Source organism: Tachypleus tridentatus, chromosome 8, assembly GCF_004210375.1.
Source record: "Tachypleus tridentatus isolate NWPU-2018 chromosome 8, ASM421037v1, whole genome shotgun sequence".
NCBI lineage: Eukaryota > Metazoa > Arthropoda > Merostomata > Xiphosura > Limulidae > Tachypleus > Tachypleus tridentatus.
This window is the reverse complement of record NC_134832.1, coordinates 96,087,857-96,115,827: the sequence shown is the minus strand read 5'-3', so window position 1 is coordinate 96,115,827 and position 27,971 is coordinate 96,087,857. Positions and strand designations below refer to the sequence as shown.

Genomic DNA, 27,971 nt, shown 5'->3' with positions numbered 1-27,971 from the left:
TCACTAAATAAATAGGTTTCACATCTTTAGCATTTCTTGGTTTCCTAGAATTTCTTTAGACCTTATTTATTGTTTCTATATTTTCTGGGGAATATGAGAGTCTGAGATTGTTATTATTAAAACAATTTTAAAGTGTCTCCACATTACATCTTTACCTTATGAGTGTGCATCTTCATAATAGCCCTACAATGTAGCATCCATGTTCAACCAAACATTCTTACTCCATAATCCACCTAACACATGAAGAGGGTGGTGTTCCATTGCACATTTCAACAGTCTAATCACACACAAACCAATAGACACTACATCCTTCAACTTGATCAGTATGTCTTTGTATGTAATAGTAGAAAACCCATTTAAGTCTCCTGCTGCTTCTTAAAGTATGTGATGGTTGAATGCGTGTTATAACTAAAAGCCTTATCTTGATGAAATTATATCCAGTTGTTCTCATTTCCATGAAGAGTTAGTTTCAGAGTGGTGCAAAGAGACTAAATCATTGGTCTGAGAGCAAGCAAGTTCACCTTGATCATTGTATCCATTCCTCTAATCCCTAACTTGTCCCTGGCTCAGTATCTAGCAATAATCACAAATCCCTTTCAAAAAAGTTTTGCACTGAGTGTCACCACAAACTGCAATTTTCTTCTCACTAGGTACCATTATACGGTTTAGCTTATTTTCCTTAATGTGTTATGGAAACAACTTGAGTTTACATGATTTTCATTGCTTGTCATGTTTACATTGCATATTGGACTGGGACATGTGGAAAGCCACTGAATTTGTACCTGTAATAAAACACCATACTTCACTTACCACGTCTAGAATAAGACGTATTGCAGTCTCCTCTTTTTTTGGATGATTCGGTACTCCACGTTGATCCATATTACCTTATTTCTATCTGATGCCATTAAGTGTAAAAGATAACATAACACATTTTCAAATTTTTTAGTCTCCAAGTTGTTCAAATCTTTATGATCTAAGCATATGAATACCTTATATTAGAAAGAAAAAAGTTACCTAATCTTCTCAAAAACAATGGATAAATGTAGTTCTTGTACATTAGATTTGACTATAAATTTACTGATTGTGGTTGTCACATCAATTGCTTTAATATAATGTACACCACCATCTGTTATTAAAGTTAAGTAAGGTTTTGATTTAATCAGCATTTTATAAGCTTGTTTAGGACCAGAAGAAAGAAGTAACTGTAAACAGGGAATAAATAACAGATTATTTTAAAGCAGTAGAATGTGCAGAAACTTAACTGAAAGATGTACTATTGTGTGTGGGTTTAAGATAAAATCCCCAAGAGAAACTCCCACTTTGACAGAAATTAGAACATCTAAGGATCATGATCCTGTGTTCTATTTACAGCTGAAGATTATTTACACTATTTGATCAAGTAAACATAATTTTTTTGTTTAAAGTAAGTAGAAGAATAAACAAAAATATTTGTAATAGTAGTAGTATGAAGAGTACTTAATGTTTCTTTCAGTAGATACCTATATGTGGTGCATCCACTCATTTCAACACTACACCTATTCAGATAAGAGTTCAGCAAGGAAATTATATTTTATACAATAAAAATCAGTTTTACAAAGTTAAGTGTGTTTGAATTACGAATGAACATGTTTATTCTTCCACAAAACACCATAAAAAATACTTGTGATAGAACTTAGGATATGTTTAAAAAAGCTGTGTATGTCCATTGCATTTCAAAGCCAGGAATGTGTAAAAACAATGGTCACAATGAGCAATTAAAAGAAATGGGGAAAAAACAACACCTATAGTAATCTTTTTATAATAATTTTTAGGCCTTCTGGTTTGCCAATATTTCACTAACATTTTAAATTTAGACATATTTATGTGAAACAGACCAAATTACTGATACCTAAATATGCATGCTTCTCTCATTTCAACATTCTCAATCCAATGAGCACAGTGTAGACTAGATAGTATAAACAATTTTTCTCAAATTATAATTCACTTTTAAGTCTATTTCATCAAGTATATGGATGAACACGTCTTGAGACTGACACTTTTAAGAGGACACATTATAAATACATCATCTTGATGTACCAGCATCATGTCCTATATAATGTAGATGCCTTGGACAAGTATCTCATTTATAATAAGAGAGAGTAGCATAATAAATTATATTGTTTTGCTTCTAATTACAAAACAGTTGATGACCCTTCAATTAGTTTATTAAACATAAATATAATGTGGTTGAATATCTACTGTTTATTCTCGTTTTAATACTTTTACTTTGTCTTGGTCGATGGTTATGTACGTAACTTTAACAATGAAACTTATATTAATCATTATAAAAATGAAAATGATACTTTGTAAAAGAATTTATGCAAAACGTATTAGGTGTCATATTTACTAGTTGTATATATGATGATTCCTATTGTTAACACTAATATTTTTTCGTAGTACAGGTTCACTTAAACCTGATTTCGTCAGGTAAACTGGTTTATGTTAAAGTTACATAGATAAATAAATAGTTTTTTGTAGTAATAATCGTTTTTAAAACTTCATAGTCAGGTTAAGTAATTACATATGTCCATCTCATGACATGTTATGTTTTACTGGAACACTCTGTCTCTAATGAACGTAATTTTTTATCAATAACGTACATTTGTATAAATGTAATTTTTAACAGCAAAAATGTTTATATATTTTACATTGTCTTTTGATAGTCACATCCTCTTTACAATTTATTCACTTTTGTCATTGAATTAGAAATTGTAGCCTGTGTTTGAAGTTTTTAATCTGTTGTCTTGCTTGCTGGTTGTTTTCTTGATCTACAGACAATATGATGTGATTGAACTTCCAATGAAAAAATTTACTAACTTATTTAGTTCCAACAGTAAACACAATGTCAGAATAAAAGAACTTCTGGAGATCAACAAATTCAAACACAGGCTACAATTTCTAATTCAATTGCAATTAAAAAAAAGCAAAGTTGTAAATAATTTAAACAAACAACCACATACACACAAATGTGATTTTTGACAATTTCATCAAACAGTAATACATTTTAAAAGGTAAGAATCAAACATCTTAGAGTATTTCAACACAAAGTTATCAACTACTTTGTTTAATGTTCTCCTGTACTGACATTAGGTATCAGATAATTATTTTTATTGTTTTAGAACACCATGGACCTCAGTTTAATAAGAAATACCTGATTAACTTGTAATGCATAAATGCTAAGTAAGCAACTTCAGAAATTGTTTTATGACCACTACTCAGGTGAATCACTTCTACAGCACTATATTATGATGAGTTTTCTTTGTTTAAATTAAAAAAAACAGGCTCAAGCTCAAGAAGAAATGAAGTTTTAATTTTCTCTTAACATGGAACACCTGAAAAGCAGTATTTTTCTATATCTTACAGATTCTATAGCATAACTGAAAGATCTATTATTAAAATCAATAAATAGTATTCAAATAGTCTAAAATTCCTACTGCTTATTACCTATCATGTAGCAGATTCCTTTATTATTACCACAAAAAAGAGGTATGACTCAACCACCTAATTCTATAAGAGCTGACAAGGATTAAAATTGACTAATTGTTTTCAAAAACCAAAGAGGTGGGTGATGTACCTTTAATGCACTTTTTAAACATGTCTGTGTCTACATGTAAAGCTGCTACTGAAGTGGAAGAAGTGAACACTGGGTTCAAAAGAACATAATTAAGGTGTAGCTATTTGTATAAGACCAAAATCACCAGAAATCATCCAATCAGGAAATGATTCAGCAATACTTTTAGCTTGTCCTGGTGAAAGACCAGTAACCGTATCTGCTTTTAAAGTTCTCAGTGCACATAACGGTGCTGGCAAGAAACCTCGTAATGAAGTTTGAAATGGAATATCAAAGTCCCACTGCCTATCACCTGTCAGTTTCCTGTAGTTCAGATCACCCTTGAAAATGATAACTTGGCTTGCACTTAATTTAGCATAAAGTACAGGGTCCATTTCTTTCATTACGCTATAATCAAATGGTAAAGTCCAGTACTTCTCTTTTTCAATAGTCCATAATTTCTGCTGAAGTTTTCTTATCCAAATTTTTGAAAGTTCTTGAAAACTTTGGTGCTCAGATTTACCAAGTGTTTCTAAAATCCACAAAAAGTCATGCTCAGTAACATCAGAGACATACCAGGGCATTTCTTTAACATAGAATTTGACAAAAGTCACCAACTCAAGTTGCTGAAGGATTTCTGCAAGGCACATGTCAGTAAAAAGTTCAAAACCAGAATTATCAAGAACCAGAGAAAGTGTTACCTTGTTTGAATTGTCACTGTTAGCTTGATGTAAAATTTCCAAAAGTTTTCTGGTATCATTGACTAGAATGTGGTCTTGCAGTTTGTGAATCTGTTCAACTGGAGACTCTTTCTGTGCAACATTTTGACCTGCACTGATAGACAGGTCACATTTATTACCCCACAATGAGACCTGAATAAAATATTGAAGACTTATTTTTAGCAAAAATCGTTTACAAAATATTATTTTTACTATCATAATGATCAATCTCTGTGTTTTCATTGTAAACAAGCCATATGTTTCAAACAAGGAAATAAATTCATACTCCAATATTAATGTTTCATATTCTAAAATGAATGTAGCACTGTAATAACTAAATATAACAGTTTTGTGCCAATCTTGAAAGATACAATAATATCCTTACCTTGAAATACACACTGATATTCTTCAAACTATATCCTAAAACTTCCTTTAACCCTTTTGCCACGAGTCATAGGTCAAAGTCATGTAATCGCATTTAACTTTCTTCCAAAATTTTACTACTATTTTATGAATTTATATTAATAAGTTTGTAGATTATAATTCACAATTTAATATTGTATATGAGTTAATTACTTAATTTAAAAGTAAATACTAAAATATGTTGTTTTGAATAAAGCACAAAGCTACACAATGGGCTATCTGTGCTCTGCCCACCACAGGTATAGATACCCTCCACTGTGCCACTGGGGAAAAATATTCAAGGAACACACCTAAATATAGACTGTAGTGAATCACATGGTATGTTTAATGTAGCACTGTTTAAAATTAAAATACTTACTTCAGCATATGACAAATGAACAACCAACTGATAGCTTAGAAGGTCCCCCAGTGGTTTTCTCATTCAATTTAACCTGTGAAATGACTTATTACATTTGCCCAAACCAAGATTTCAAGAAGGTAGGTTGTGTCTTAGTCTGCTCAAAGTTTCATATTTTTTATAATCAAAATACATCTTAGATATTTAGCTTAGTAAATTACAGTAAAAGTCAATGATATCAGTACAGTTATTTAGAATTTTTGTTTATTCAACTATATATATATATAAAACCTAAAAATTTTGTTTAATGTCCTCCACGTGAGAAATTTTAAAAGCCTTAGCACCAGGGTACAAAGGTCATAGCAAGAAGAGATAATTATTTGCTTTACTTCTTGATTCATTGTTCTATATTTTAAGAAAAATAAGTTTAATAACTTATTTCAAAATGGTAATAATCTATACACATATATAATGTATAACAATTGAAATTTGACTGCATATTATGAAATACTTCTCCACTAAAACACCACAGCCAAGATGGGGAAGACTAAAGGTTAGTTTTACATTATTGGATACCTAACATGAGTGTATGTTCACTGTGTCAATGCAAGTTATGTAATGTTAGCTAGGCATGACTATGACTAGGCATATAATAAAAAAAATAAATACATAGCATTATGAGACTACATATTTGGATATTTTTTTTATAATATGTAGTCTTTCTAGCACAAAAAAAAGCATAATTTATATTTATTTCCTAATTTTTTATGATGGTTGCAAGGTTGGTCAAATGACAGACCCAACATAAGTATAGAAAATAATATAAAATATAGTCTTGCTCAAAACAAACATTTGAAATGTTTATAGTAGATTTTAGAGATTATACAAATAACATTTAAGATATTTGGAACAAAGAGTAGTTTTTGTAATCATGACATGAAATTACTTTGCACTGAGACTAGTAATAAAACAGACTTGATATTTTCCCAACAAATCTAGTAAAATATCTCATTAAAAAGATCTGATTTTTTCATGTACAAAAAACGAAGTCTAAAAGCCTACTAAATTTTGTGAAAATACACATGCTGTATCAAAATTTATAGCACACATGCTTCACATGTGCAAATGTGTAGACAAACTCATGTATATTATACCAAGCCCGTTGCAAAGGGGTCAACTTAACATTACATTTATTGCAAAAATAATATGCTGACTTGTCAACATTCACACATACATATCTAAAATTCACAACATTTGTTTGAAACTTTAATATAAAACAACATGGCCCACAATTTTTCAATGTTTGTTTTGCATCAGATAACACTGATCATCTGTCAGATCATCTCATAAGTAATGTCCAAAAATTTAATACAGAAAATACATCATTATTTCTGACTTTGTAGAATACTTTAATGACTAAAATATGTAGTAGGATGTGCCTAAGAACGTTCAGACAAATAAAATAAACTAACCCAACTCCCCTTTTTCATATCATGAATCAAATAATTGTCCAGTGCATTATGTTGCTTGTTTTGTTTTTTTTTAATTTTGCACAAAGCTACTCGAAGGCTATCTGTGCTACATCACATTGCAGTGTCCAACAGTAGTCAGCAAGCATTGACGAATTCCAGTTGCCCTGATATTGTTTTTCCATTGTAGCAATGTCCTGGTGAAACTGAAGGTTTCAACGAAAGGGTACGTAATGGGCAAATAAGGAACACCCAACAGTGTTCAGAAGCAAAAACTTTGTTGTGCAGTGTCATCATGTATTGTAAAGTTTGTAGAACTATCTTGATGGAAAAGAGCTTAGAACACATGAAGATGTCAAAACTACCCTCTACATTCTTTCCCTCCAAACCAAGAATTTTACAGAAGTGGCATTCAGAAGCTTGTGAATCATTTGCAGGAAGTAATTAATAATAACGGAACATACGTTACTGGTTAAATAACATTAAAAGCATTCGAAGTCCTTTATCTTTTTCTGAACCTAAAATTGGACATTATTTAAGGGATGACCTGATAAGATATCAAAACGTAATCATACTTAAAAATTTTTTTAAAAACTAATAAGAACATGTAATATTGTATTTATTACAAAGATCAATGTTGAAAAAGATTTTCTAAGTTTCATTTTAATCATTTAATCACATTTGAATACTAATCTTAAAAAGTTAAATTTCTATATACAAGTTATATACATTATATACATAGTTATATAAATTGCTCCTTCTTTGCATTAGCTTTTTTTTAGCATACTTTTAACATCTCACCAGGAAACACTGTGATAATGATTGTTACTAACTTCTGTATATTACTTCAGTGTGACCTTACACATAATATTTTAGAAGCTATGTACATAACATGCATTTGTCTCATTACTGAAATGTTACATTCCTGGACTACACAATAAAAAAAATTAAGATTGAGTTCATTTTGCAATTTTTGATGCTTGATTTATTATTATGCATCTCTGTTACTGTGTATTAAGCATGCTCCAAGTTAAAAGGGCATTAAGAATAGATAACACATGGTGTAACATATATTGTGCTAACTGTTATAAGCTAATGGTAAGAAATGTTTGTTTTAAATGTATTAGTGTGTAGAGTCCTACCAAAAAAATCTATAACCAGGAGGGATAAATCTATATTCCTCATGCTATAACTGGAAAATAATTACACTTTCTATGAGTTATAAATAATTCGGTAAAAAATTATCAACAGAAAAAAATGACTAAATAGACTTCATCCCTGAGGAATGAGTAAACAGAATGTACAATTATAGTTTGTTTGTTTTGAATTTTGCACAAAACTACATGAGAGCTATCTGCACTAGCCATCCCTAATTTAGCAGTGTAAGACTTGAAGAAAGACAGCTAGTCATCACCACCGACAGCCAACTTGACCGTCACATTATAATGCCCATATGAATGCAAAGATAAGCATATTTGGTATGATGGAAATTCAAATCTGCAACCATCACATTATGAGTTAAGTGCCCGAACCATTTGGCCATGCCAGGCCCGTAAAATGGTAGAAAGATGGTTTGTTATGCTTATGTGGTAAACTACACAGTAGCATATTCATAAGTAAAAAATTTATTCATATTTTAAATCAAACAAGCCTGTAATCAGTCTCCTTGTTATTTTTTATAATGAACAAAGTAGAGCAAAGAACATTAAAAGAAACTGCGCTAGTCATTAAGTACACATAAACAATGACTTGTAGGGAATTACCACTGAGAAATGTAAATGAAAATTACAAAATTAACACCATGGAAGCATTATTAGATTTAATTACCAAAAGCAAGCTGTGGTCATGATGTTTACTGAAAAATCTAAGAAAGGGGATTTGTTAACAGGGCAACAAGTTGATATCGGATAGCAAATCCACAGTAAGTGTGTGGAGCACTCATTCAATACTGAAGACAAGGCACTGAGCAACTGAAACTATATAAGAATACAATATATTTTATAGTGACTGCATTCAAAAACATTACACTTCACTTCTGATACTGTGAGCAAACAAGTTGATTTGTTATGCACTAAATCAAGCACACAGAATTATGGATGGATCTGCGAGTTAAATGACACCAATCAGTATAGGTGTTGAAGCTTACCCTGTGTACATCAAGTTCTGTACAGATTGATGAATGTAGTAGATTAGAATGTTATTAATTTTCTAGGACATCAAAGTGGCCTGATTGGCTAAAAATAGAGTAAGAATACATCTAAGAGCTACATTAGAGTTTAGAGCTATTTAAAATATGATTTACTATCACCACCTCAGAGATAGAAGGGCAATAAATAAGTGTTACAGTGTTCAATTTATTTTCAAATAGTTGCTCAAAATGGAATATGTGTAATTCTGAAATGTTCACTGAAGATGCATACAACTGTTGTTGTGAATTTACTATTCAACATCAGACTGTTTTCTAACAAATGTATGAACCTTCTATATGTTTGAAGCTCAAGCTAGTAATTGCAGAAGTAATAGAAGAAATCTAATATGATGGGCAGCTAACAAAAAATGTCACTTCTACCACATGTCACACAATAGTCTCAGTAAAAGTGAGCATTTGTTGTGCTTACTACAGTTAGAGTAAAATGGTTTCTAACGAATGTTGTGCATAGAAAAAAATCAGCCACAGCTTGCTTATATTTATTAGTAAACACTCAGTTAGGATATTATTAATATACTTGATACTGGTAACATATTAGGAAAAACTTTGTAAGTGATTACAGTGTTGTTATATCTGAATCACAGATGCATTGGTGCACAGGTACTGAAAAATTAAGTAAAGAACTTAAAGAAGTATAATGATATGACAAATGTGCATTGTTATTAATAGTTATTAAATTTTAGCTGTAACAGAACAAGTAAAATCAGATATAATATAGAACAAAAATATGAAATACAAAATCTTGGAAAAACCTTAAAATTAATAAGGCAGTGCCAAGAGTGAAAAAAAAAATGTCATGAATAAAGACAGACATATAGCGTGTAGTGTGGCCCAATGGCTAATGCTTTACACATACAGCTGATAGGTTGCAAACTCAAGAGTTACACTCAACTTGTTTTTGTATCCTTAAGAAAAATGCTTGACCCTAACTATTTTAGTTCATCTGTTTGTATAAAAGAAAACAGTGACCAGCTGAGCATAAATGGAGGTAAAGTAAAACAATGATGCACCACATTGATATTCCAATCCAGAAGAGCTGCACACTGCAGATATCCAATAATCTGGAAGAAACATAACTGTGATGACAAGGTATGGGAGGCAAAAATGGTACCAGGAAAAATGAAAAGTGTGAGATAAGACCTCCCAATAATTTGTGATCGAGGAGACTGAAGATCCTTGAACAACTAACCAAGTGAAGAAATCTGTTACAAGAGGAACAATGAGACAAGCAGGTGAGAACTCAAAGCACAAAGACCAATGGTGAAAAACATTCCACTAATGTAGATAAACCTCTGTGGAAGAAGGTTGAACACAATGTGCCAATAATAAGCTACTTGCCAAGATAAATTGGATCTCCTTGCCAAATACTGGATAAAACCAGGCATGAAGATGAAAAGTAGGAATGGCAGGATGAACTACATGGGACCAAAGTTGCTATAAAGGGAAGGAGTTCTAAGTAGGGAAAATGGTCAAACAGACTGGATCTAGAGCAACCTTAGAAACCAAGGCTGGACTGGCCAGGAAGAGGCAATCAAAAGGACTTGTTACAGAATGGATGATAGAAGTCACTCTGGAAAAGAACTTGCTAGGAGGATAAACATAAAAAGATTTGGCTGTCCAATCCTGACTGAATGCATATAAAGTTAGAGTGAGTAGATGAAGCATGAGAAATCAAAACAGAGGAATCTTGGTATTAAGGGTAGTAGCAAATGCATCCAGGTGTGGAGTACCCACCTGAAGTTTGACAACAAAGGGAATCAGAATGAATGCACTCCTGGTGACTGATATATGCCACCACTGTATAATTGTCTGCATGGATCACAATCAGACAATTGATGCAAGATAACAAAAATGATCCAAAGCCCAATGAAAAGCAAGAAGCTCCAGAATATTGATATGGTAAGACTGGTTGAAGAAAATTGACCTGAAGTAGATTGATCCTCAACTGTGAACCAGTGTCCATTAAAATATGTAAATCTGGATGAAGGGGGGTAAGAAGAACCCTTAGAGAAGTGTGAACTGTGTCCAACCACCAATTCAGATCATCTACAAGGGATAGAAAAAGGGTAATAGGAATATCCAAACTATCAAATTGCATACCCATCCTTCATGGTAGGTGCTATGCATTGAGGTAAGTATCTTTCACCTTTCTTCTGCCACATGTACAACCTACACTTTGAACCAAATATTTCAAACTTGAAATCATTCATCCATAACATCCTTTTCCAATCAACAGTCCAATTTTTCTTTCAGTAACTTTGTCTCCTGACAATATTTGAAGATCAAAGTAAAGGTTTTTTTTAACTGCTGCACAACCATTTGACTCTTTTTGATACTGTATATCTGGACACTTTTCTTTCATTTGGTACATTTATCTCGTGCTTGAGATCAGTGGCAGTCTTCCTTCTGTCCCAAAAGCTGCATAAACAAAGATACTTATCATTAGTATCATTGACTTTAGATATTCTGCTTATTCATTTCCTATTTTCAAATTTACCTGTCTCAGTTTTACAGTCTAGAGTGTAACTGATACAGATAGTGTTTAGAAAGCACTTCAGGTCTACAGCAATTTGTCTAAGAGTCCAGCCCGCATCACAAAGTTTTTATGCAAACTTTCTACTCTAATGACAATTTTATATGCATTTTGAGCTGTGGCATGACAACAAAATATAATATATAATGTTAAACACTGTTTTTATCAAGGTTCATTTGTGGAGTGCTATTTAATTGATTTCTAAGTAAACTGTTCTTTACTTAGCCAGGTTTCAATACTTCCCATTGTATCTAAATATTTTGTTTTGACCAATGCTCTAAAGTAATCTGTTTTATTTCTTATATGTTTAGTATTACAATAATAACAATTTAGCCTGCCACTAAAACTCTTAAATGACAGCCATCATCAATTGATGCTACTACCTACAACATTCCTGCTGTTTTATTTCTTATATGTTTAGGGTTAATGCCTTTCACTTAACAATATACTCCTCTGATCTACCCTTTCCTACATCATTAGTCCTATGTGTATTATAAGGACTACATCACTGCTAGCTCTCTTTAATATATCACTTGCTCTGTTGGTTATATTCTCCTGCCCTTGCTGCTCGATAGCATTTGATCCTCTCATCCCTAATTTCCTCCACCACAGACTATCCTTTACACATGCCTTATTAGAGAATCTCCTATCACAATAACCTTCTTATGTTTGTCACTCCCATCTTTGTTTTTTCTATCCCTCCATCCTCAAATTCATCATTTGAAAAAGTTAAGAGCTAAAATCTTTAATTCAATAAATCCTGCTCATTATAACTAAACAAACTACCATTAGTATTGTTTCTAACTACTTTAAAAGTCATTATTAGCTGATGTAGCTTTTGTATACAAAAACTTAATTTCCTCTTTAAGTCCTGCTGACATTTCCCATAGTTTACCCAATTTATTAACACATACCCTATTTAAAACAGCCTCCAATTTTCCTCCAATGTAAAAACTCTGCATAAAAAACCTACAACTTCATATGAATTAACTAAATTGCTAGAACACACAAAAGCCTAATTTATTGCTTCAATTTAAAGACTAGGCATTAATCAGTTAAAAACTCAAAGGCAGAGACATACCTCAGTTTTAAAGTTATACTAACACACACCATCTTTGGGAAGATGAAAACACAGAAAATTATAAATCAATTAACTTGATCACAGACCTTTTAGTAATATACAGTTATGCATGATAACAAAAAAAATCAGATTATTTATCCAGAAATGAATTGAAATAAAATGAGGCAAACTACCTGTAGAAATAACTGAAACTGTTCAAAAAATTCAGGAGAATCTTTATGAACCTTCTGCTGAAGCTGTTCTATGGTGGTTAAAACATGTTTTCCAAAGTACAGGGCTGCATCCAAAGAGGACTGAAATGCCACTTCCTTAGAGTTTTTGAATGGATCAAAATCTTGCAACCTGGATCTGAAAAGTACAAAAATATATATACATAACATGGGAATATAACTGTAAATAAAGACATACAATATGTAAACTATATACAACAGGAACAGGATTGCTTATAAAAGTGTATATTTTGTACAACAAAATGTTTTCTTATAATCAGTACATCACTGCATGTTAACATGATATAATGGATACTATCTTCTTGCTTTCATCCAAGTTATACTGATGTGTTACTTACGACGTGTAAAACATACCATGAGTCCATTACATCATTTCTAAACAAAAGAATTACAATAGTACTTGTAAAGCAATCTAAAAAAAATAAACTTAAACCTAATAATCAGTTTAATTTACTATCTTGTATCTTTTAACAAAAATGTATCAGCCAGTAAATGGTTAGTTATAAGAACACTTAGTAACAAAGTAATATTATGAATGGTTATAAGTGCTGCATATGAAAATTTGTCAATATTTTTACCAAATGAACATTTTTCTTATTTTACAAAGCAGTGTTTTATAAGTTTGAAATGTTACATTTGTTAATAAAAAATTTTTTATAAAGTAATATACATAATGCCATATTGACCTAAATGAAAAAAAAAGTGATTTTATGTAATTTATACTTCATGTATTTGTATTATATTTAATATATCCTAACCCACAGGAAGGTCACTCACTTTTATGACTTCTATAAAAAATATATTAAACCATGATACATGTAGAGTTTATAGAGTAAAACATAAAACTAGCAACAACTTTTCAATTTAAAGTATGTTTCACAACATATTCTATGAACATTCTTGTGTATGAATCTCAAAATTACATTTAACATTTAAATAGGCAGAATGTATATTTTAATTCACAATTAAAATATCTAAGTTTCAGTGGAAAATGTTCCACCATCTTTAAGAGACCAGAAGAAGAGCAAATGAGTATTTATAATTTGCATATTACACAATGCCATTTACAAAAAAATTTCCAAAAATTCACTTCTATGCTACAGATATTTCTTGATCAAATAAACTTCATATATTTCTTTATTATATGAACCTAAAATTGACAAAAATTAGATTAAGACATATGTTAAATAAAATAGAGTAATATAATAAATTAATAGCATGAAGTTTCTCAGATACTTTATTCAGAATATAAGTGTGAATGTAATTATATTAATGTTTTCATAATTGTCTTTTTCACTGTGAAAATCCAATAATAAAGAAAATACACAGATTTAAAGATTCTCATTTTCAGAGAGGTAAACAAGTGAATATTTAACAGTTGAATAGCAAGAAATATAATTATAAGTAATTTCTGTGAAATACAACTATCTAAAAACTACATTACATTTCAGATGTGATCAGTTCATGGTGCAGTTACTGTTCAAGAAGTGAAGCTTCCTCTTTTGATGTCAGCCAGAGATAAAGAGCATTTATAAATTTAAAATGTAACTCTCCAAATCATCATGGGCCATTGATTGTTTATGCATTTCTGAGTGAAAATGTCTGTGTCAAGTTTCCATTCTTTTTGATTGAGTTTGACTTGTACACACATTGTTTACTTTCTCTGAAAGTTTCTAGTTGTTATGGGTCTCATAATGTACCCATTGTGCAAGATTCATTTCTAAATATCATAAGCATGTATAAAGATTAGATTTCAGTGGCATCACCAAATATTCCTACTGGAGAATTTAAGTCAGAAGGACTTCTCATTTTACATATTTTCTGAATAATCTTTGAACATTGGAAGAACTTCAAAGACAAGTCTGTTGAAGATTCCAAAGGGAGACTATGTGACATTAGACTAGTGCATATGAAATTCTGTACCAAAAAGAAGGCACTTTTGTGACAAGTAGTGGTACTTCTCAGAAAACAAGGACCACTGTTTCAGGGCTAGGAAGAGCATCATCATTTGAGGAATGGATCTGCAGAAGCAGAACAAGCCTAAGAGTTATATGGCCTATTTGCACTTAGCTTTGTTTAACAACAACCAACAAAAGTTGTCAGAAATAAAGATTAGTACCCCAAATATATGTTGAGAAGTGAGTCAAAGTTTCTCAAGTATATAATCAATCTTCTATAGATTTATGAATGGCAGTTTAGTTCTTAGCACCAAGTGTTGCAGTTACAGAACCAATGCATGTAATATACTATTTTCTATGAAGAAACTAAGTTACTCTTGCTTGGACAATTGCTACTTCTAATACTAGTTGTATATCATTGATTGTTTGTTAATACAGATGAATTTCTATTCTACTTCAACCTGGAATGGTTTTTAACATGGTGACTGAAACTGGCTAAATAACTTGTGACATACTACATCTGAAAGTAAATGTACATGTGCCAGAATACCTGAAGTCACTAAATAAGGATTGTATAGATAATTTAGAGTCAAATCAGCAACAGAAATAGAAAACTGATGGGGAAATTTGCTGATGTGTTTAATACATTAACTAGTCAGTTGTTCACAGAAAAGAAAGAACTGTTTGTAGTTGTATTATTTATGAAACATTACTAATATGGTAGAAGATGCACCAAATGTTACTAAAATGGATAAATTTCAAAACCCTGAAAGGTATGATTAGATAACAGATTAGAACACAGTAGAGGTCTAAGTTTGTTGTGCATCATTATCCAATACAGTAGTATGGATACACTAACCATTATACAAAAGAAGCTCCATACATAACATTTTAAAAGAAGCAACTGAAAGATAATCCCAGCAGACTGATGAACACAACACAAAATCTATGGTATTTAACTGCATGAGAATTACAATTGCAGGAGCTCTAAAAATGATATGAATCACATAAATTGGTGTACACTGCAGGTGTATATGTGTAATGTACAAACTTTAAAGCAGGAGATATTTTGGACTCATAAAAGCAACTTCCAAACACATTCTCATCAAAATGTTAAAAGGTAGAGTAAACAATGTAAGCTGCAGACGTTCAGAGAAAACAACAAAACAGAACTGTAGGTTCTCTTTTGCAAAGAACAGCCATAGACATAGCTAATCATTCCTAGGAGACTAAGGTAATTATGTCCTGGTCATAAATGATTACTTCATCAAAAGGTATGAAGCTTATCCACTGTTAACAATTCAACTCTGTCTAATGCTACCAAGTTAGCTAACTGGCAGTAGCATGACTGAACTAAACTGGAAAGATTCATATAGATCAAAGAACCAATTTTAATAACTGTTAGCTGTTAAGTGTAATTATTTACATAATCAAACATATGCTTGTAAAATTAGTGAATCATAACAGAAATAACTGCAATAAACCCTGTTATGATAGTACTTAGAGCAACAAAACAACAGTTACATGGTTTGTTTTTTACTTAACGTAATGACGTTAAAGCATGAATTATGATTAATCTTTTCAGTACAGAATAACTGGTATGGCTGAGATCTATATTAAATAACACACATGAATTTGTGCTTTAAAAGATGTGTATGACAGCCATACATCAAAAGAAAGATGTTACAACAAGACAATAAGAAAATAAATGTTCAGGTCTATAAAATGGTTATAACTATGCTATGCACCAGCATCTTGTGACCAAGGTTGTCACCTAGTTTGTCCTGTGATAGTACCATCTGTCAACTACAAGATGCAGTGGCCATAAAGCATAATAAAGCTTGTTGAATGCTTTGAAAACTGAAGATGTATGTCACTGGTACATTTTTCACACACTGGTTGGATTAAAAGTCAGTTTGGGAAACTGGTGAGATCTAAGGACAGAAAGCATGCTGCCCTATCATACTGACTCAGCTGGTGAAGAGAAAGATGTCAGACAATTGTTAAACAGCTCAGATGTTCAATGATGGAAACATCACTGATACCTACCCCCAACTCAGTATGGCTGAAGACTGAAATTAGTTAGCAGTTAGAATGGCATATCAAACAGCTGAGATAGCTGCAGAATTCAAACTCCATAATAGAGTTTCAGCCTTTACATTCCAATTTATTGAAAGGAATTTCATGGTTACAGGATATTATGTTAGCTATTCAATTACAGTAACTCAGGGTTGTTTTTTTTTGCAATGAATATTTCCAAATATTTGTTCCACATTAACTTCATGAGAAGTTTCACATACAAGTATGCATTACTTAATAAAATAACATCTCTAGGTTTATTACCAGTTTTCCAAGTGTATAGTTAATTTCATTGCAAAACAGCCTAAGAAGTGAGACAGAGATAAATTACGGTGAAAAATCATTAATGCACTAAATTTTATCCTAAGCATGGGCAAGCCAGCATCACCAGTTCTAGCCAATATTTTTATGACACAAGTTGAAACACAAGCAATTAACACAGCATTACATCCACCACTATATTGGTACAGATATGTAGACTGCACGATAGCGAGATTCACATCTATAGAACACACAATTTTTTCAATCACATTAACTCTATACCTCCCAACATTACCTTCACATGTGAACAGGAAGAAAACAATAAAATATCATTTCTTAACCTCAAAATTACAAGAACCGACACACAATTAAAAACAGAAATCCACTGAAAAATCACCCATACTGGACTATACATTCCTTAGGACTCAGCACATGAAACAAAACAAAAACTCAACATACTAAGAAACCAAATAAACACAGCCATAAAACTATGCTCACCAGATAAAATTAACAATGAATTAGACAAAATAAAACAATACTTTATCAACATCAATAAGTTTCCTTCAGAAACCATAGAAAACATCATATGCACACACCTAGACAAAAAGCAAAATCAACTAACAAAAGTAAATATATCCCATGAATCAAAAAATCACGAAACCATATACTGCTGCATATCATATATTCCCGACATCAGCAGAAACATAACCAACATTTGGCAAAATCTAGTAACAAAATTTGACATTCCAGTTAATACCAAATTTATTCAAAAACCAGGCACAAAACTAAGGTCTATACTATGTAAAAACTACACTGACAAACACCACACCAACATTATTTATGAAATACAATGTGATAATTGGCATGACTTCTATATTGGAGAAACAAGTAGGAAAAAGGAAACCAGATTCAAAGAACACAAAAAATCACCTTCACATGTTTTTGAACACTGCAAATCAAATAAACACAACATAACCATAAAAACACCCAAATACTAAATAAAAAAACAAACAAACAAATGCAAAATTAAAGAAGCCTTACTTATACAACAACTCAAACCCAAAATAAACCAATACAAAGGAACAACTTTATACCAATATTAATAAATATAATCAAACATCTAAGAATACCCTCTACATTCCTACACTCAATTACACAACCCCCTTCAAACATGTTGTCAGCTATCGGTCAGTTACCTCTTTCTTTCTTTGTGAACCTGACGATGACTGAAGAAGGTCGAAACATTGTTCGCTCCTCTACATAAAAAATTTTCTTAACCCATACCAGCTGTTTTTAAATGTATAAATGCTGAACTCTTCTAAAAATTTATGAAAATCCTTTACTAAATAGTAATATTACTTTATTGTTATATAAAACAAAATAATTTCCCATTTAAATTTTTCTAGATTATAAAATAAGTATCATGCATCATGAAATGTTGCTTAAATTTCAAAATAGTGATATTAAAGAAGTTTTATAGAAAACTGTCAAAAACTGTTACAACAAAAAATAAAGCTTTTTTCTTTGTGTTTTTAAGTTATGTTATTCCAAATGTACATACATGTAAAAGTGTTAAAGATTAACTTTTGTAGCTAGCAGGTATGTCAGTGTTTAAAAATAATTAACCTATCTGTACTAACAGTGCAATGTGCAAGTCAAATTGTTGGGTAAGCTTATTATGTTTTTGGAATTTGCAAGAAGTACATTTTTCATGTGTTTAATTCTATCCTAGAGATCTTAGGTCTTGTTATGCTGCTCATATAAGTATATTTTCAGATGTTTCATTATCACCCTTAGTAGTCCACTTGAAGTAACATGTTTTAATTCTATTTCATTACAAAGAACTACCTTCATACTGCAGGCAATGAGTGGCAGTTTAATATGTGGGACATGTGGACTAAAACAACCATATTTGCTATCAGTTTTTAATTCCAAGACCAGGTATTGCAAGTAGAATTTAGAGCTGATAAATAAGGTATCCAAAGAGAAAGTTATACCAAAAATTATTTTCACATATTTAATCTATACCAATGGTTCTTAACCTTCTTGGAGATACTGAATCCCAAAAGTTTCGCACTTGCATTCACTGAGCCCTTCGTAATTGGAAAAATAAAATATGATTTTTTCAAATTCAAAACATAAGCAGATATTTTATTAGTGCACAAAATGAACCATGCATCAGTTGCACACAATATTACTGTGTTCAAAGAACAAAACCAACAAAACATGAATTTCACACAAAAACATAACTCAATGAATATTTACTGCAAATCAATGTGACTTTTGCTGTTGCCTTTCAGAGACAAGTTCAGAAATGCGAGGCTTCACCTTGGCAAGTGCCACTCTCATATCATTTTTGCAACAAAGTCTGTTCCTTTTCTTTGTTTTTATGTCTACCATCCTCGAAAAGGATTACTTGCAAAGATACGTTGTAACAAACGGTATGAGTATCTCAAGGGCTTTCTTAGCTATGATTTGGTGACAGAAAAACATTGAGAGCATTGTTGTTCTGAAAAGTTGCTGTTGAACCTGGCTCTACTGAAGTTCAATGATTTCGTCGATGTATTCATCACTGACATCTGCTGTCGCAACACTAAACATGAACGGCTGTCTCACCCATGCTGGATATGACTCTCTGGTGGGGAAGTATCCATCGAGAAACTTTGTGAGCTCATCTAAGTGATTGGCAATTGCTTGCTTCAGTTCCCTGGGTACAGAAATGTCTCCGATTTCAGACACATCTTCGATCTTACTTACACAGTCGTCCAGCAGGGGAAAGTTTGCGAAGTTATCATTCTCTGTTTGTCGTTTCCATAACGGTAGCTTTTTTTGAAAAGCCTTCAGGTTTTCTTCTGCTTCGATGATGTTGACTCCACTGCCCTGCATCTGTTGATTGAGATGATTGAGAACATTGAAGATATCGGCCAGGTATGCCAAAATGAAAATTAACTCAGATTTTTTGAAGCAATCTGCATGACAATGTTGGTGCTCTTACAAAATCAGGGCTAATTCCCCACGCATGGCAAAAGCACGATTCAGCACCTTTCTCCAGGATAACCACTGAACGTTAGAATGGTACAGAAGTACCTCGATTTCAGAGCCCATTTCATTACACAGCTCTTCGAAGATGCTGTGCTTCAGGGCACTATTTCGCACAAAGTTCACACATTCCACTACAATTTTTAATACTTCTGCCAGTTTTGAAGGCAAGGCTTTTGTTTACAACACATGCCTGTGCAGAACACAGTGCGTTACAATAATGTGTGGTGCATCGGCTTTCACCAGTGCACCAAAACCAGAGTTTCATCCCAGCATGACTGGAGCTCTGTCCGAACAAACTGCAGAAACCATATCCCACGAAAGATCGTTGTCTCCGAAGAAGTCATCTACAAGTTTCTTCACATTGGCTGCCTTAGTTGTTGTTGAAAGAGGCTTATAAAATAAAAAATCTTCTGTTATCTCATCATTCTTCACATAGCACATGAATACAACAAGCTGGCTTAGATTGGAAATGTCAGTGGTCTTGTCGAGTTGAAGGCTGAATTTTGCTGGGCTTGAAATCAGATCCGCAACTACTTGAGCCAAGATGTCATCACTCATGTCATCTATTCTGCTGCTGATGGTATCATTTGAAAGAGGAATTTGGGATAACTTATTTTCAGCAGCTTTTCCCAGCATGATATTCGCCATCTTCAACGCAGCTAGTTTTACAAGCGCTTCACCAATGGTGTGTGGTTTGCCCTGCTATGCAATCAAGTACACAACTTTGTACGATACTGTGAGGATCAGTTTGTCGATGGGTACAAAGCTGAGAACAGGCAAAGTAGCCTTTTTATTGAACCTGGCTATCTTTACCTTGAATTCAGCAAGCGTTGTGTTCTTGTATTTTCCATCTCCATGCAGCTTTAGGGAGTGTTCTCTTAGTTTTGCCGGTGCTAAACTTTGAATTGCTTAACTTGGCATTGCAAGTCATGCATTGAGGACGCTGACTCCCATCATGTTCCATTATACACATGAATCCATATTGTACGTATTCGTCCGACCACTTTCTGTTTTTGCTCAACATAGTTAGTGTGAAGGGATTGAAAGATTAGGAAAAAATCACAAATGACACACAATTACTACAATCACAAGTCCACTGATAAGCGCACGAACTTCCCTGCAGCACAGATATTAAGGCCAAATGATGTGATGTGATCAGCTGCAGCCAGTGATGGCCAGTGGAGCATGACATCACGAATGATACGAGTGGGGTGAATGGAATGGACACACACACAATGTATGTGTCTTGACCTCCGCTGAACCCAGGTTAAGAACCACTGATCTATAATCTATAGGATGAAACATAAAATGATTAAATAATAAAAATGTATATTTATATAAGAACCAGTGATGGAATATGAGACTGGCTTTGGTCTGTGAAAACGGACAGCTTTATAGCAAAACAATTTATCTCACAGCTGGTGTTCTGGATCTAAACTGTGGTTTTGTTTGGTAAAAATATGATCCTCCAGAATCAGAAGTTAAATCTGCTTTAAGAAATAATATCATTGATGGTACTTTGAAAAAAGGAAATAGTGTTGATGCTTAACCAATTGAAGAAGTATCCAGTAGAACTACTGTACAACACACTGATAACAATGAAGGTTCTCAACCTACTCAGAAAATCACTTGTTCAGTTCCTTTAGCATTATATGCAAAACACCAGCAACAATATTAAGGAACCAGTCCTCTTGTTTTATTGATTTTGAAAATACCTCCATCACTGTAAAATAAAAAAATCTTGGAGAAATTTGAAAGAAAATGCTTTATTTTCTAAATCTTGCCCACTCTTAAAGAAGTTATTCTGCATCACTTCAAAGAAAAAGGTAGTAGAATGAGTCTTCGATTGGCAATAAAGGTTAGGAGGGAAGTATCCAAGAAACTACAATAATAAAAAAATGTCACCAAGTCTTTCTGTCATCTAGAGTGTTCAGAAGATGCAGAAACCACATATAAAGAAGGTCATCATTCTTGATAATGTGCAAACAAATGTCAAAACAACTAAAAGTAATTGTAATGCTTTAAATTACATTAGTAAACATTTACTGGACATGTTATTAATATTTACATCAAATTTACTCTTTATTGATAATTAACATTTAAAACACTTAAATCTATTTCAGTAAGAAAAAGAATCCTGTCTTCAGTAAAGTGTTTACTGTGAAATTATCTTTTAGACATATGTTGGTGTCAAAATTATACAAATAGAAATACAGGGTGTTCAGAAAGTCACTGTGCACTTATATATTTATTAACAGACAAAACTACACAGTGACTTTCCGAACACCCTGTATATTAACTGGACACCCTTACGAACAAAACCTATTCAATGCTTGCTAAATGTGAACTGAACACCAGTTAAATGAAACTTCCTTGTCAGTTACATTTAAATTACATTTTGTAACTCCAACCTCATTAGAAATAAGTTTAATTGTTGTTAAATGCTAATTAAATGTCAACAGTGATTATTTTAATGTGATATACATGTGTAATTGCATGCAAAATGCATATCTCTTCCATACATTTCAGAGCACTACCAAAAATAATTGTTATACATTTTTTTATGATGTGTACTCTTAAATGGAGTGAGAGCTATAATAAAGTTAACAAAAGTTTCACAATTTTTGAAATTATTGGTGTGATTGTTTATATTAAAACACATAGATTATTATTTTTATTAACCAACATATTGCCATGTATGCCAACTGAGAGTTATGTTTATAACTGCAAACTGCAATTCATAAAAACTTCCAAATGTATTACTTTTCAGTGACTTACATCAAGTTCTAATGTCTTTCCATAGAGCAAACATACAAGATTACAGTAGCTATAAGGTTTACATAAGGTTTAATATTAACATTACTTTTTGTTAGTTATATACTTCATAAACTTACTACTTTTATTTTAGTAGTGTTGCATGATATATTTTTTGGTAACAAGTCATTCACCAACACATTGATGATGTTTCAAACCAGCTTGATGCTCTACAGTCATGCACTTTCTCTTATTTTTCATTAGGTTTCTAGCAAAGTTAAATCTCATTCGAATACAAACCAATGGTTTCTAGTTGTTAGGGTTTCCTAGTAACAAAATGTATGCCACATATGTTTATGTAACTAGTTTTCATTTGTATTATCGTCAAATAGCATACAATCAGGTCTTCCTTCTTGTTGATAAGTGTTCAGAAGTGAAATAGAATACGGACTCTGCTTTTTGAATTATGCATCCCCTGAAGAAACAATGTGTATTTTGAAGCCTGATATTTGCAACCCAAATGCATGCTACTCATAACCATGAACCATGCAGTGAATCAGTTTGGAGTGTTGCTCTCTGACCTTAATAATGACCATTGATAACATGCCTAAGACTATATACCAGCACAGCAATTCTGATGCTAGTTATTCAAACTTGAATATTCTAAAAGTTAATATTTACCTATTTACTAAAAATGCATTTCAATAGGTACTTAACTCTCTCACACGTATAGCTGCTCTTGTTCAGCACTACCCTCTATATACAATTTTTTTTTTGCATGCCATAAGCCTTTAACTTGCATGTACCCCACAATCAACATGGTTCAGCTGCATATTGCATGTAAATCATCATGCAACAACCCTTCATAAAAAGAAGTGTGACACAACCTTCTGACACATGTTCAATTTTACTGAACTATCACTTCAAGATTAGTCAAACAATGGAAGCACAAGTTTTTGATGGGGAGAAATGGTAGGAAGTGAGACAAGGTAAATACCTATCACAAATATATTTTCAGTATAGGAACATTATAACCTCTGATATGGTACGTTACCTCTTCTCACATGTATAGCTAGGATCCCACATTGAACAGGTGAAAGGACTGGAACAAAGAATAGAATATAGAGGTTGCCGACCCCAGGTCTAGAGGAACGTTAACACCAGAGACAATGCAATGGATAACCATAGAAATCCTATCTTGAAAAGCAGATCACCCCTGATTTATTCAATCAAAATAATGGGAGTAATGGACAGCTATCCATTTCTTTTTTTGCCCACACAAGTAAATATATCACAATAAAAAACTTTGTGAATTACCCCATCTCAACAGTATATGTTATTGGACTTGAGCATACCATATGGACATACAATGTGGATGCAAGGTATAGGAAGCATACCTGAATACAGAATGCTTACCACTGAATGGGATTCAAAAATAGGACATGCCCCTGGAGGAAAAAAATATATGCTGAAAAGATAACTTACTCAGTTACAGATGCAATGAATACTGAAAAGTGGCAATAGATGGAGGGTAATACCCTGACAAGGATAAAACTTTCACCTAATAAAGGTGTTTGGAGATGAATGTATGAGGAACAGACCACATGACTGACTGATGAGTTTCCTTCAATGGATAATAGAGGTGAGACTCCAGGAGAAATTGAGGGTACCCATTCTTAAACAAAGACACCTGGAACAAAATTTGGGGAGAAAAAGACAGGAAAGAATAGACCAACAGAAGCAGTTAACAATCAAAAATCAGAAGAAAGATAAAGGTGGAATTGAGAGTCACTAAAGGAGGCCATGCAGGCAATGTAGCAAGGAAGAGCTCATAATGGACACAGAAGTGTATGTGAAGCAAAACAGGAATAATATGGAAGTGGACAGAAGAGAAATTGTCAATAAGAAAGAATGATTGTCATGATCTGCTAAAGTTTTGAATAAGAAAAGTCAATCTGGAAAAACCATATCACAATGAGGTCAACAAATCTGAAAGGATAGTAAAGGGAACCAGCTGGTTCATTCTGACTGAGAAAAATCCATTCCCTAGGTCTGAGAATGATGAAACAGACCAAAAAAGAATGAGCTTGAAGTTAGAGCAACACAGCAAAAGCATCCAAATGAGAAGTACCCTAAAGGTTGCAAAACCATCTGAAACCTGATGATTGAGAAACCACTCTAAGAGATAAATGTGGTTGGAATTTGAAAAAATAATCTGCCACAAGATTAAAAGTGCCTGAGAAACAAAATACAAGGTGCTTTATCCACATTGTGTGGGCCCAATAATGAAGGTCCAATATTTGGCCAGAAAAGGAACAAAAAATAGTAGTAAGGCAAAAGGAACCACCACTAACCTTAGAATCCAACCAGCACAAGCTGCTACTGGTTTGAATTAAGAATTCATTGATCTTTTGAGTAAAATTCTTTATCACTGATTTTAAAATGCAATTACATTTCATATAAATTTGTGAACATTTCCATTTTAGAATTTTGGTATTTTTTATATCTTACACAATCTTTTTTATACACTAATGGCAACTAAGATCTTTTAAAGACCCAGACTGCAGGTAAATTGCTAAAACACTTATTATTGCAATAAATTTAACCCTTTTTAAAATTATAATCCTTCCTCAAGAAATATCATAATAATTACACAATAGCAATTAAAAGATTAAGCCTAAAGTAGAAAGATTAATCTTATACAGACAAAGCTTTACCAACCTAAAACTTGATTCAGTCAAGTTGGTAAACATTATTAACAAAGATTTCAGAATATTTCATTATACAGTGAAAAAGAAGATGTAAAACTACACTCTGAAAACAACCATTATTATTTAAACAATTAAATGCCTCTTGGGCATCTTTAGTTACACTAGTTTTTAATGGACAAGAGAAAAAGATATATACATATAGGTAAAATAAAAACTATCACCTGCCTATAATCAGTTTATGCTTGAGTAAACTTCTGTTATTTGGAATTATAATCAGTTATCATTCTACAAAACATTGCTAAAAACTTAGAAAAAATGACTTACGTCAAGTCAAAGGCATCTTGTATTCTCCGGTACATGTAACATTCTACATACAGCCACGCAGATTCAAACCATCGAGGTTCTTTCTTCATTTCTTCAGTTTGTTTCCTAAAATAGTCGTTCCATATTATTACATCTGATCTCTTACCCTCAAGAAGTTTGAGAGGCTTGTTGGTTTGCATTTCATTACGTAACATAGAGAATTTTCCAGTTACTTCTTTGCCTTCTTCTTTTCCGACCTAAATAAAGTATACAAAACTTAGCTCTCCACAAAATGTAATTTTAATGAACGTGCTTGGTAAAAATTAATAAATTGTTTGAATATAAACTATCGTCCTATAAAAATGTATTAAATTAACTGTTACTTTTTGAAATCAATCACTCTATTCTACTTGACCTCTTTTTACTCCTATATGTAAGTTTTCAGTCACAGCCATCCAGTTACAACCATGTGGTTTTTTGAGTTTGCATCTATCATCTGGCATGAGTTATGCACAAGCAGACATTATGTGAAGGTGACTTAAGGATATACTCCAACAAGGTTGTACACACTGTGTATAATAAATAATTGAGTTTGTACTTCAAGTTGTACAACAAATTGTTGAGTATATTTTGGGTGCATAACACATGTGCAATGGTTCTTGCCAACCGACTTGATATTCTGTTTAAAAACACTTAATGTTTACACAGTATGGTTTGCTTTTGGATGCAAGTGGCATGGATTGGAAAGAACTATAAATTTAGTAATGTCTATTCATTTTACTATTATTTGGAAGATTTTTTGTGTTTTTTTTTCAATTTCATGCAAAACTACATGAGGGCTATCTGCACTAGCCATCCCTAATTTAGCAGTGTAAAACTAGAAGGAAGGCAGCTAGTCATCATCACCCATTGCCAACTCTTGGGCTACTCTTTTACCAACAAATAGTGGAACAGACCATCACATTATAATGCCCCCACAGCTGAAGGGGTGAGCATGTTATCTCAAAAACTAAAAACCCTTCAAATCAAGGTTCTTCTTCGCCAGGTATTCTTTAACCTTATGCACAAAATTATTTTGCAACCAGTCATTGAGTAGCACACTAGCATTTTTATTTGAACATCACACAACAAGAAAATGTTGCTTGTTCTAGTCTTTTAATGTGAGTAAGTTTGTAGAGCAATACAGTGACAATTAAAGTCACCTGATGCATTCCCACAGAAAAAAAAACAAAGCCTATCCTTAAAGACCTTAAACCCACATGCTACCTTCTTCACCGAGGTGATACATGTCCTGTTAACAAACTTCATATAAAAGATTCCTTTCTTACCTGCATTAATCACCTGATGAGAGGCATATCCTTTTTCCTTTATGAATTCAAGGAACCACAGCTTGAAGCACCGCTTAAATTTGGCAAACCTGCATTTACTTGCCTGAAATGCATAGGTATTTGCAGCACTTCCTCCCTCATCAGAGACTATGTATTTATACAAACAATGGGCTTTCTTACATATAGCTATGCTTGCAATGACAGAGCCACTTTTGTTTACTTGTTCACTGATCCACACATTCAATAATTTCTCCATTTCTTCCACAAATGGATTTTTCTGGGCACTTGAGAAACTTTAGCATTTATAGAAGATGAAGCCTTAACACTTGCACAGATTTTCTCTTCACTCCTCCAAATTGTACCTATGGAAAACCCATTCACTCCATATTCCCAGCTTATGGATGCTCTATACTCATTCTGCTTTGTAATTCATCAAGGATCTGAACTTTCTCAGCTAATGTCATAACTTTGTGACTTTTTTCTGATTCACTAATACTTGTAGACATTTTAAATTTCAATTCCATACTGCTAGTTAAGGGTAATTATAAAAGGAAACAAAAAATGGCAAAAATAAATTAACTACATGGCACTGAACTTAGACTGATCACTTAGACATGTGGAGGGGAATGAAGTGAATCTCAGGAAGCTGGAGATTGTTCATTTCTATCCTTACAGGTATCCCTTACTGCACATCACAATTTTTTGGTCTTATTTACAAGATTTGTATTAAACTACTTTTTGTTTATCTTATACCAATTAGTGTAACATAAAATCTTAGCCAATAATCCATAAATTTGAAGCTATTAATTCTATAAAACAATATTTTAAATAACCCTGAATTTCCCATATTGTTACACGATTGTTTTGGTTGTTTCGCATTTATTAGTGGTAATACATTTATTTTAATATGTACACTTGTTTCAGTATAGTTTTATTTTTGCATCTGATGTACATTGTTGGCTGTGTATTATGCAAGTCTCACCTGTTCTATAAATTTCTAGAAGA

At 32.5% G+C, this 27,971-nt stretch overlaps 1 protein-coding gene across 1 annotated transcript in view; it reads right to left on the bottom strand.

Annotated features, from left to right (window-relative positions):
* Positions 1-3,328: 3,328 nt before the first annotated feature.
* Positions 3,329-27,971, bottom strand: part of LOC143222995 (damage-control phosphatase ARMT1-like) — a 32,812-nt gene continuing 8,169 nt past the window's right edge. The window contains exons 3-5 of the mRNA XM_076450331.1: positions 25,660-25,895; positions 12,534-12,708; positions 3,329-4,461 (exon numbers count right to left, since the gene is read on the bottom strand). Of these exons, the coding sequence (XP_076306446.1) occupies positions 3,703-4,461; positions 12,534-12,708; positions 25,660-25,895 (1,170 nt within the window). The 3' untranslated portion in view covers positions 3,329-3,702. The remainder of the gene's footprint in view (positions 4,462-12,533; positions 12,709-25,659; positions 25,896-27,971) is intronic.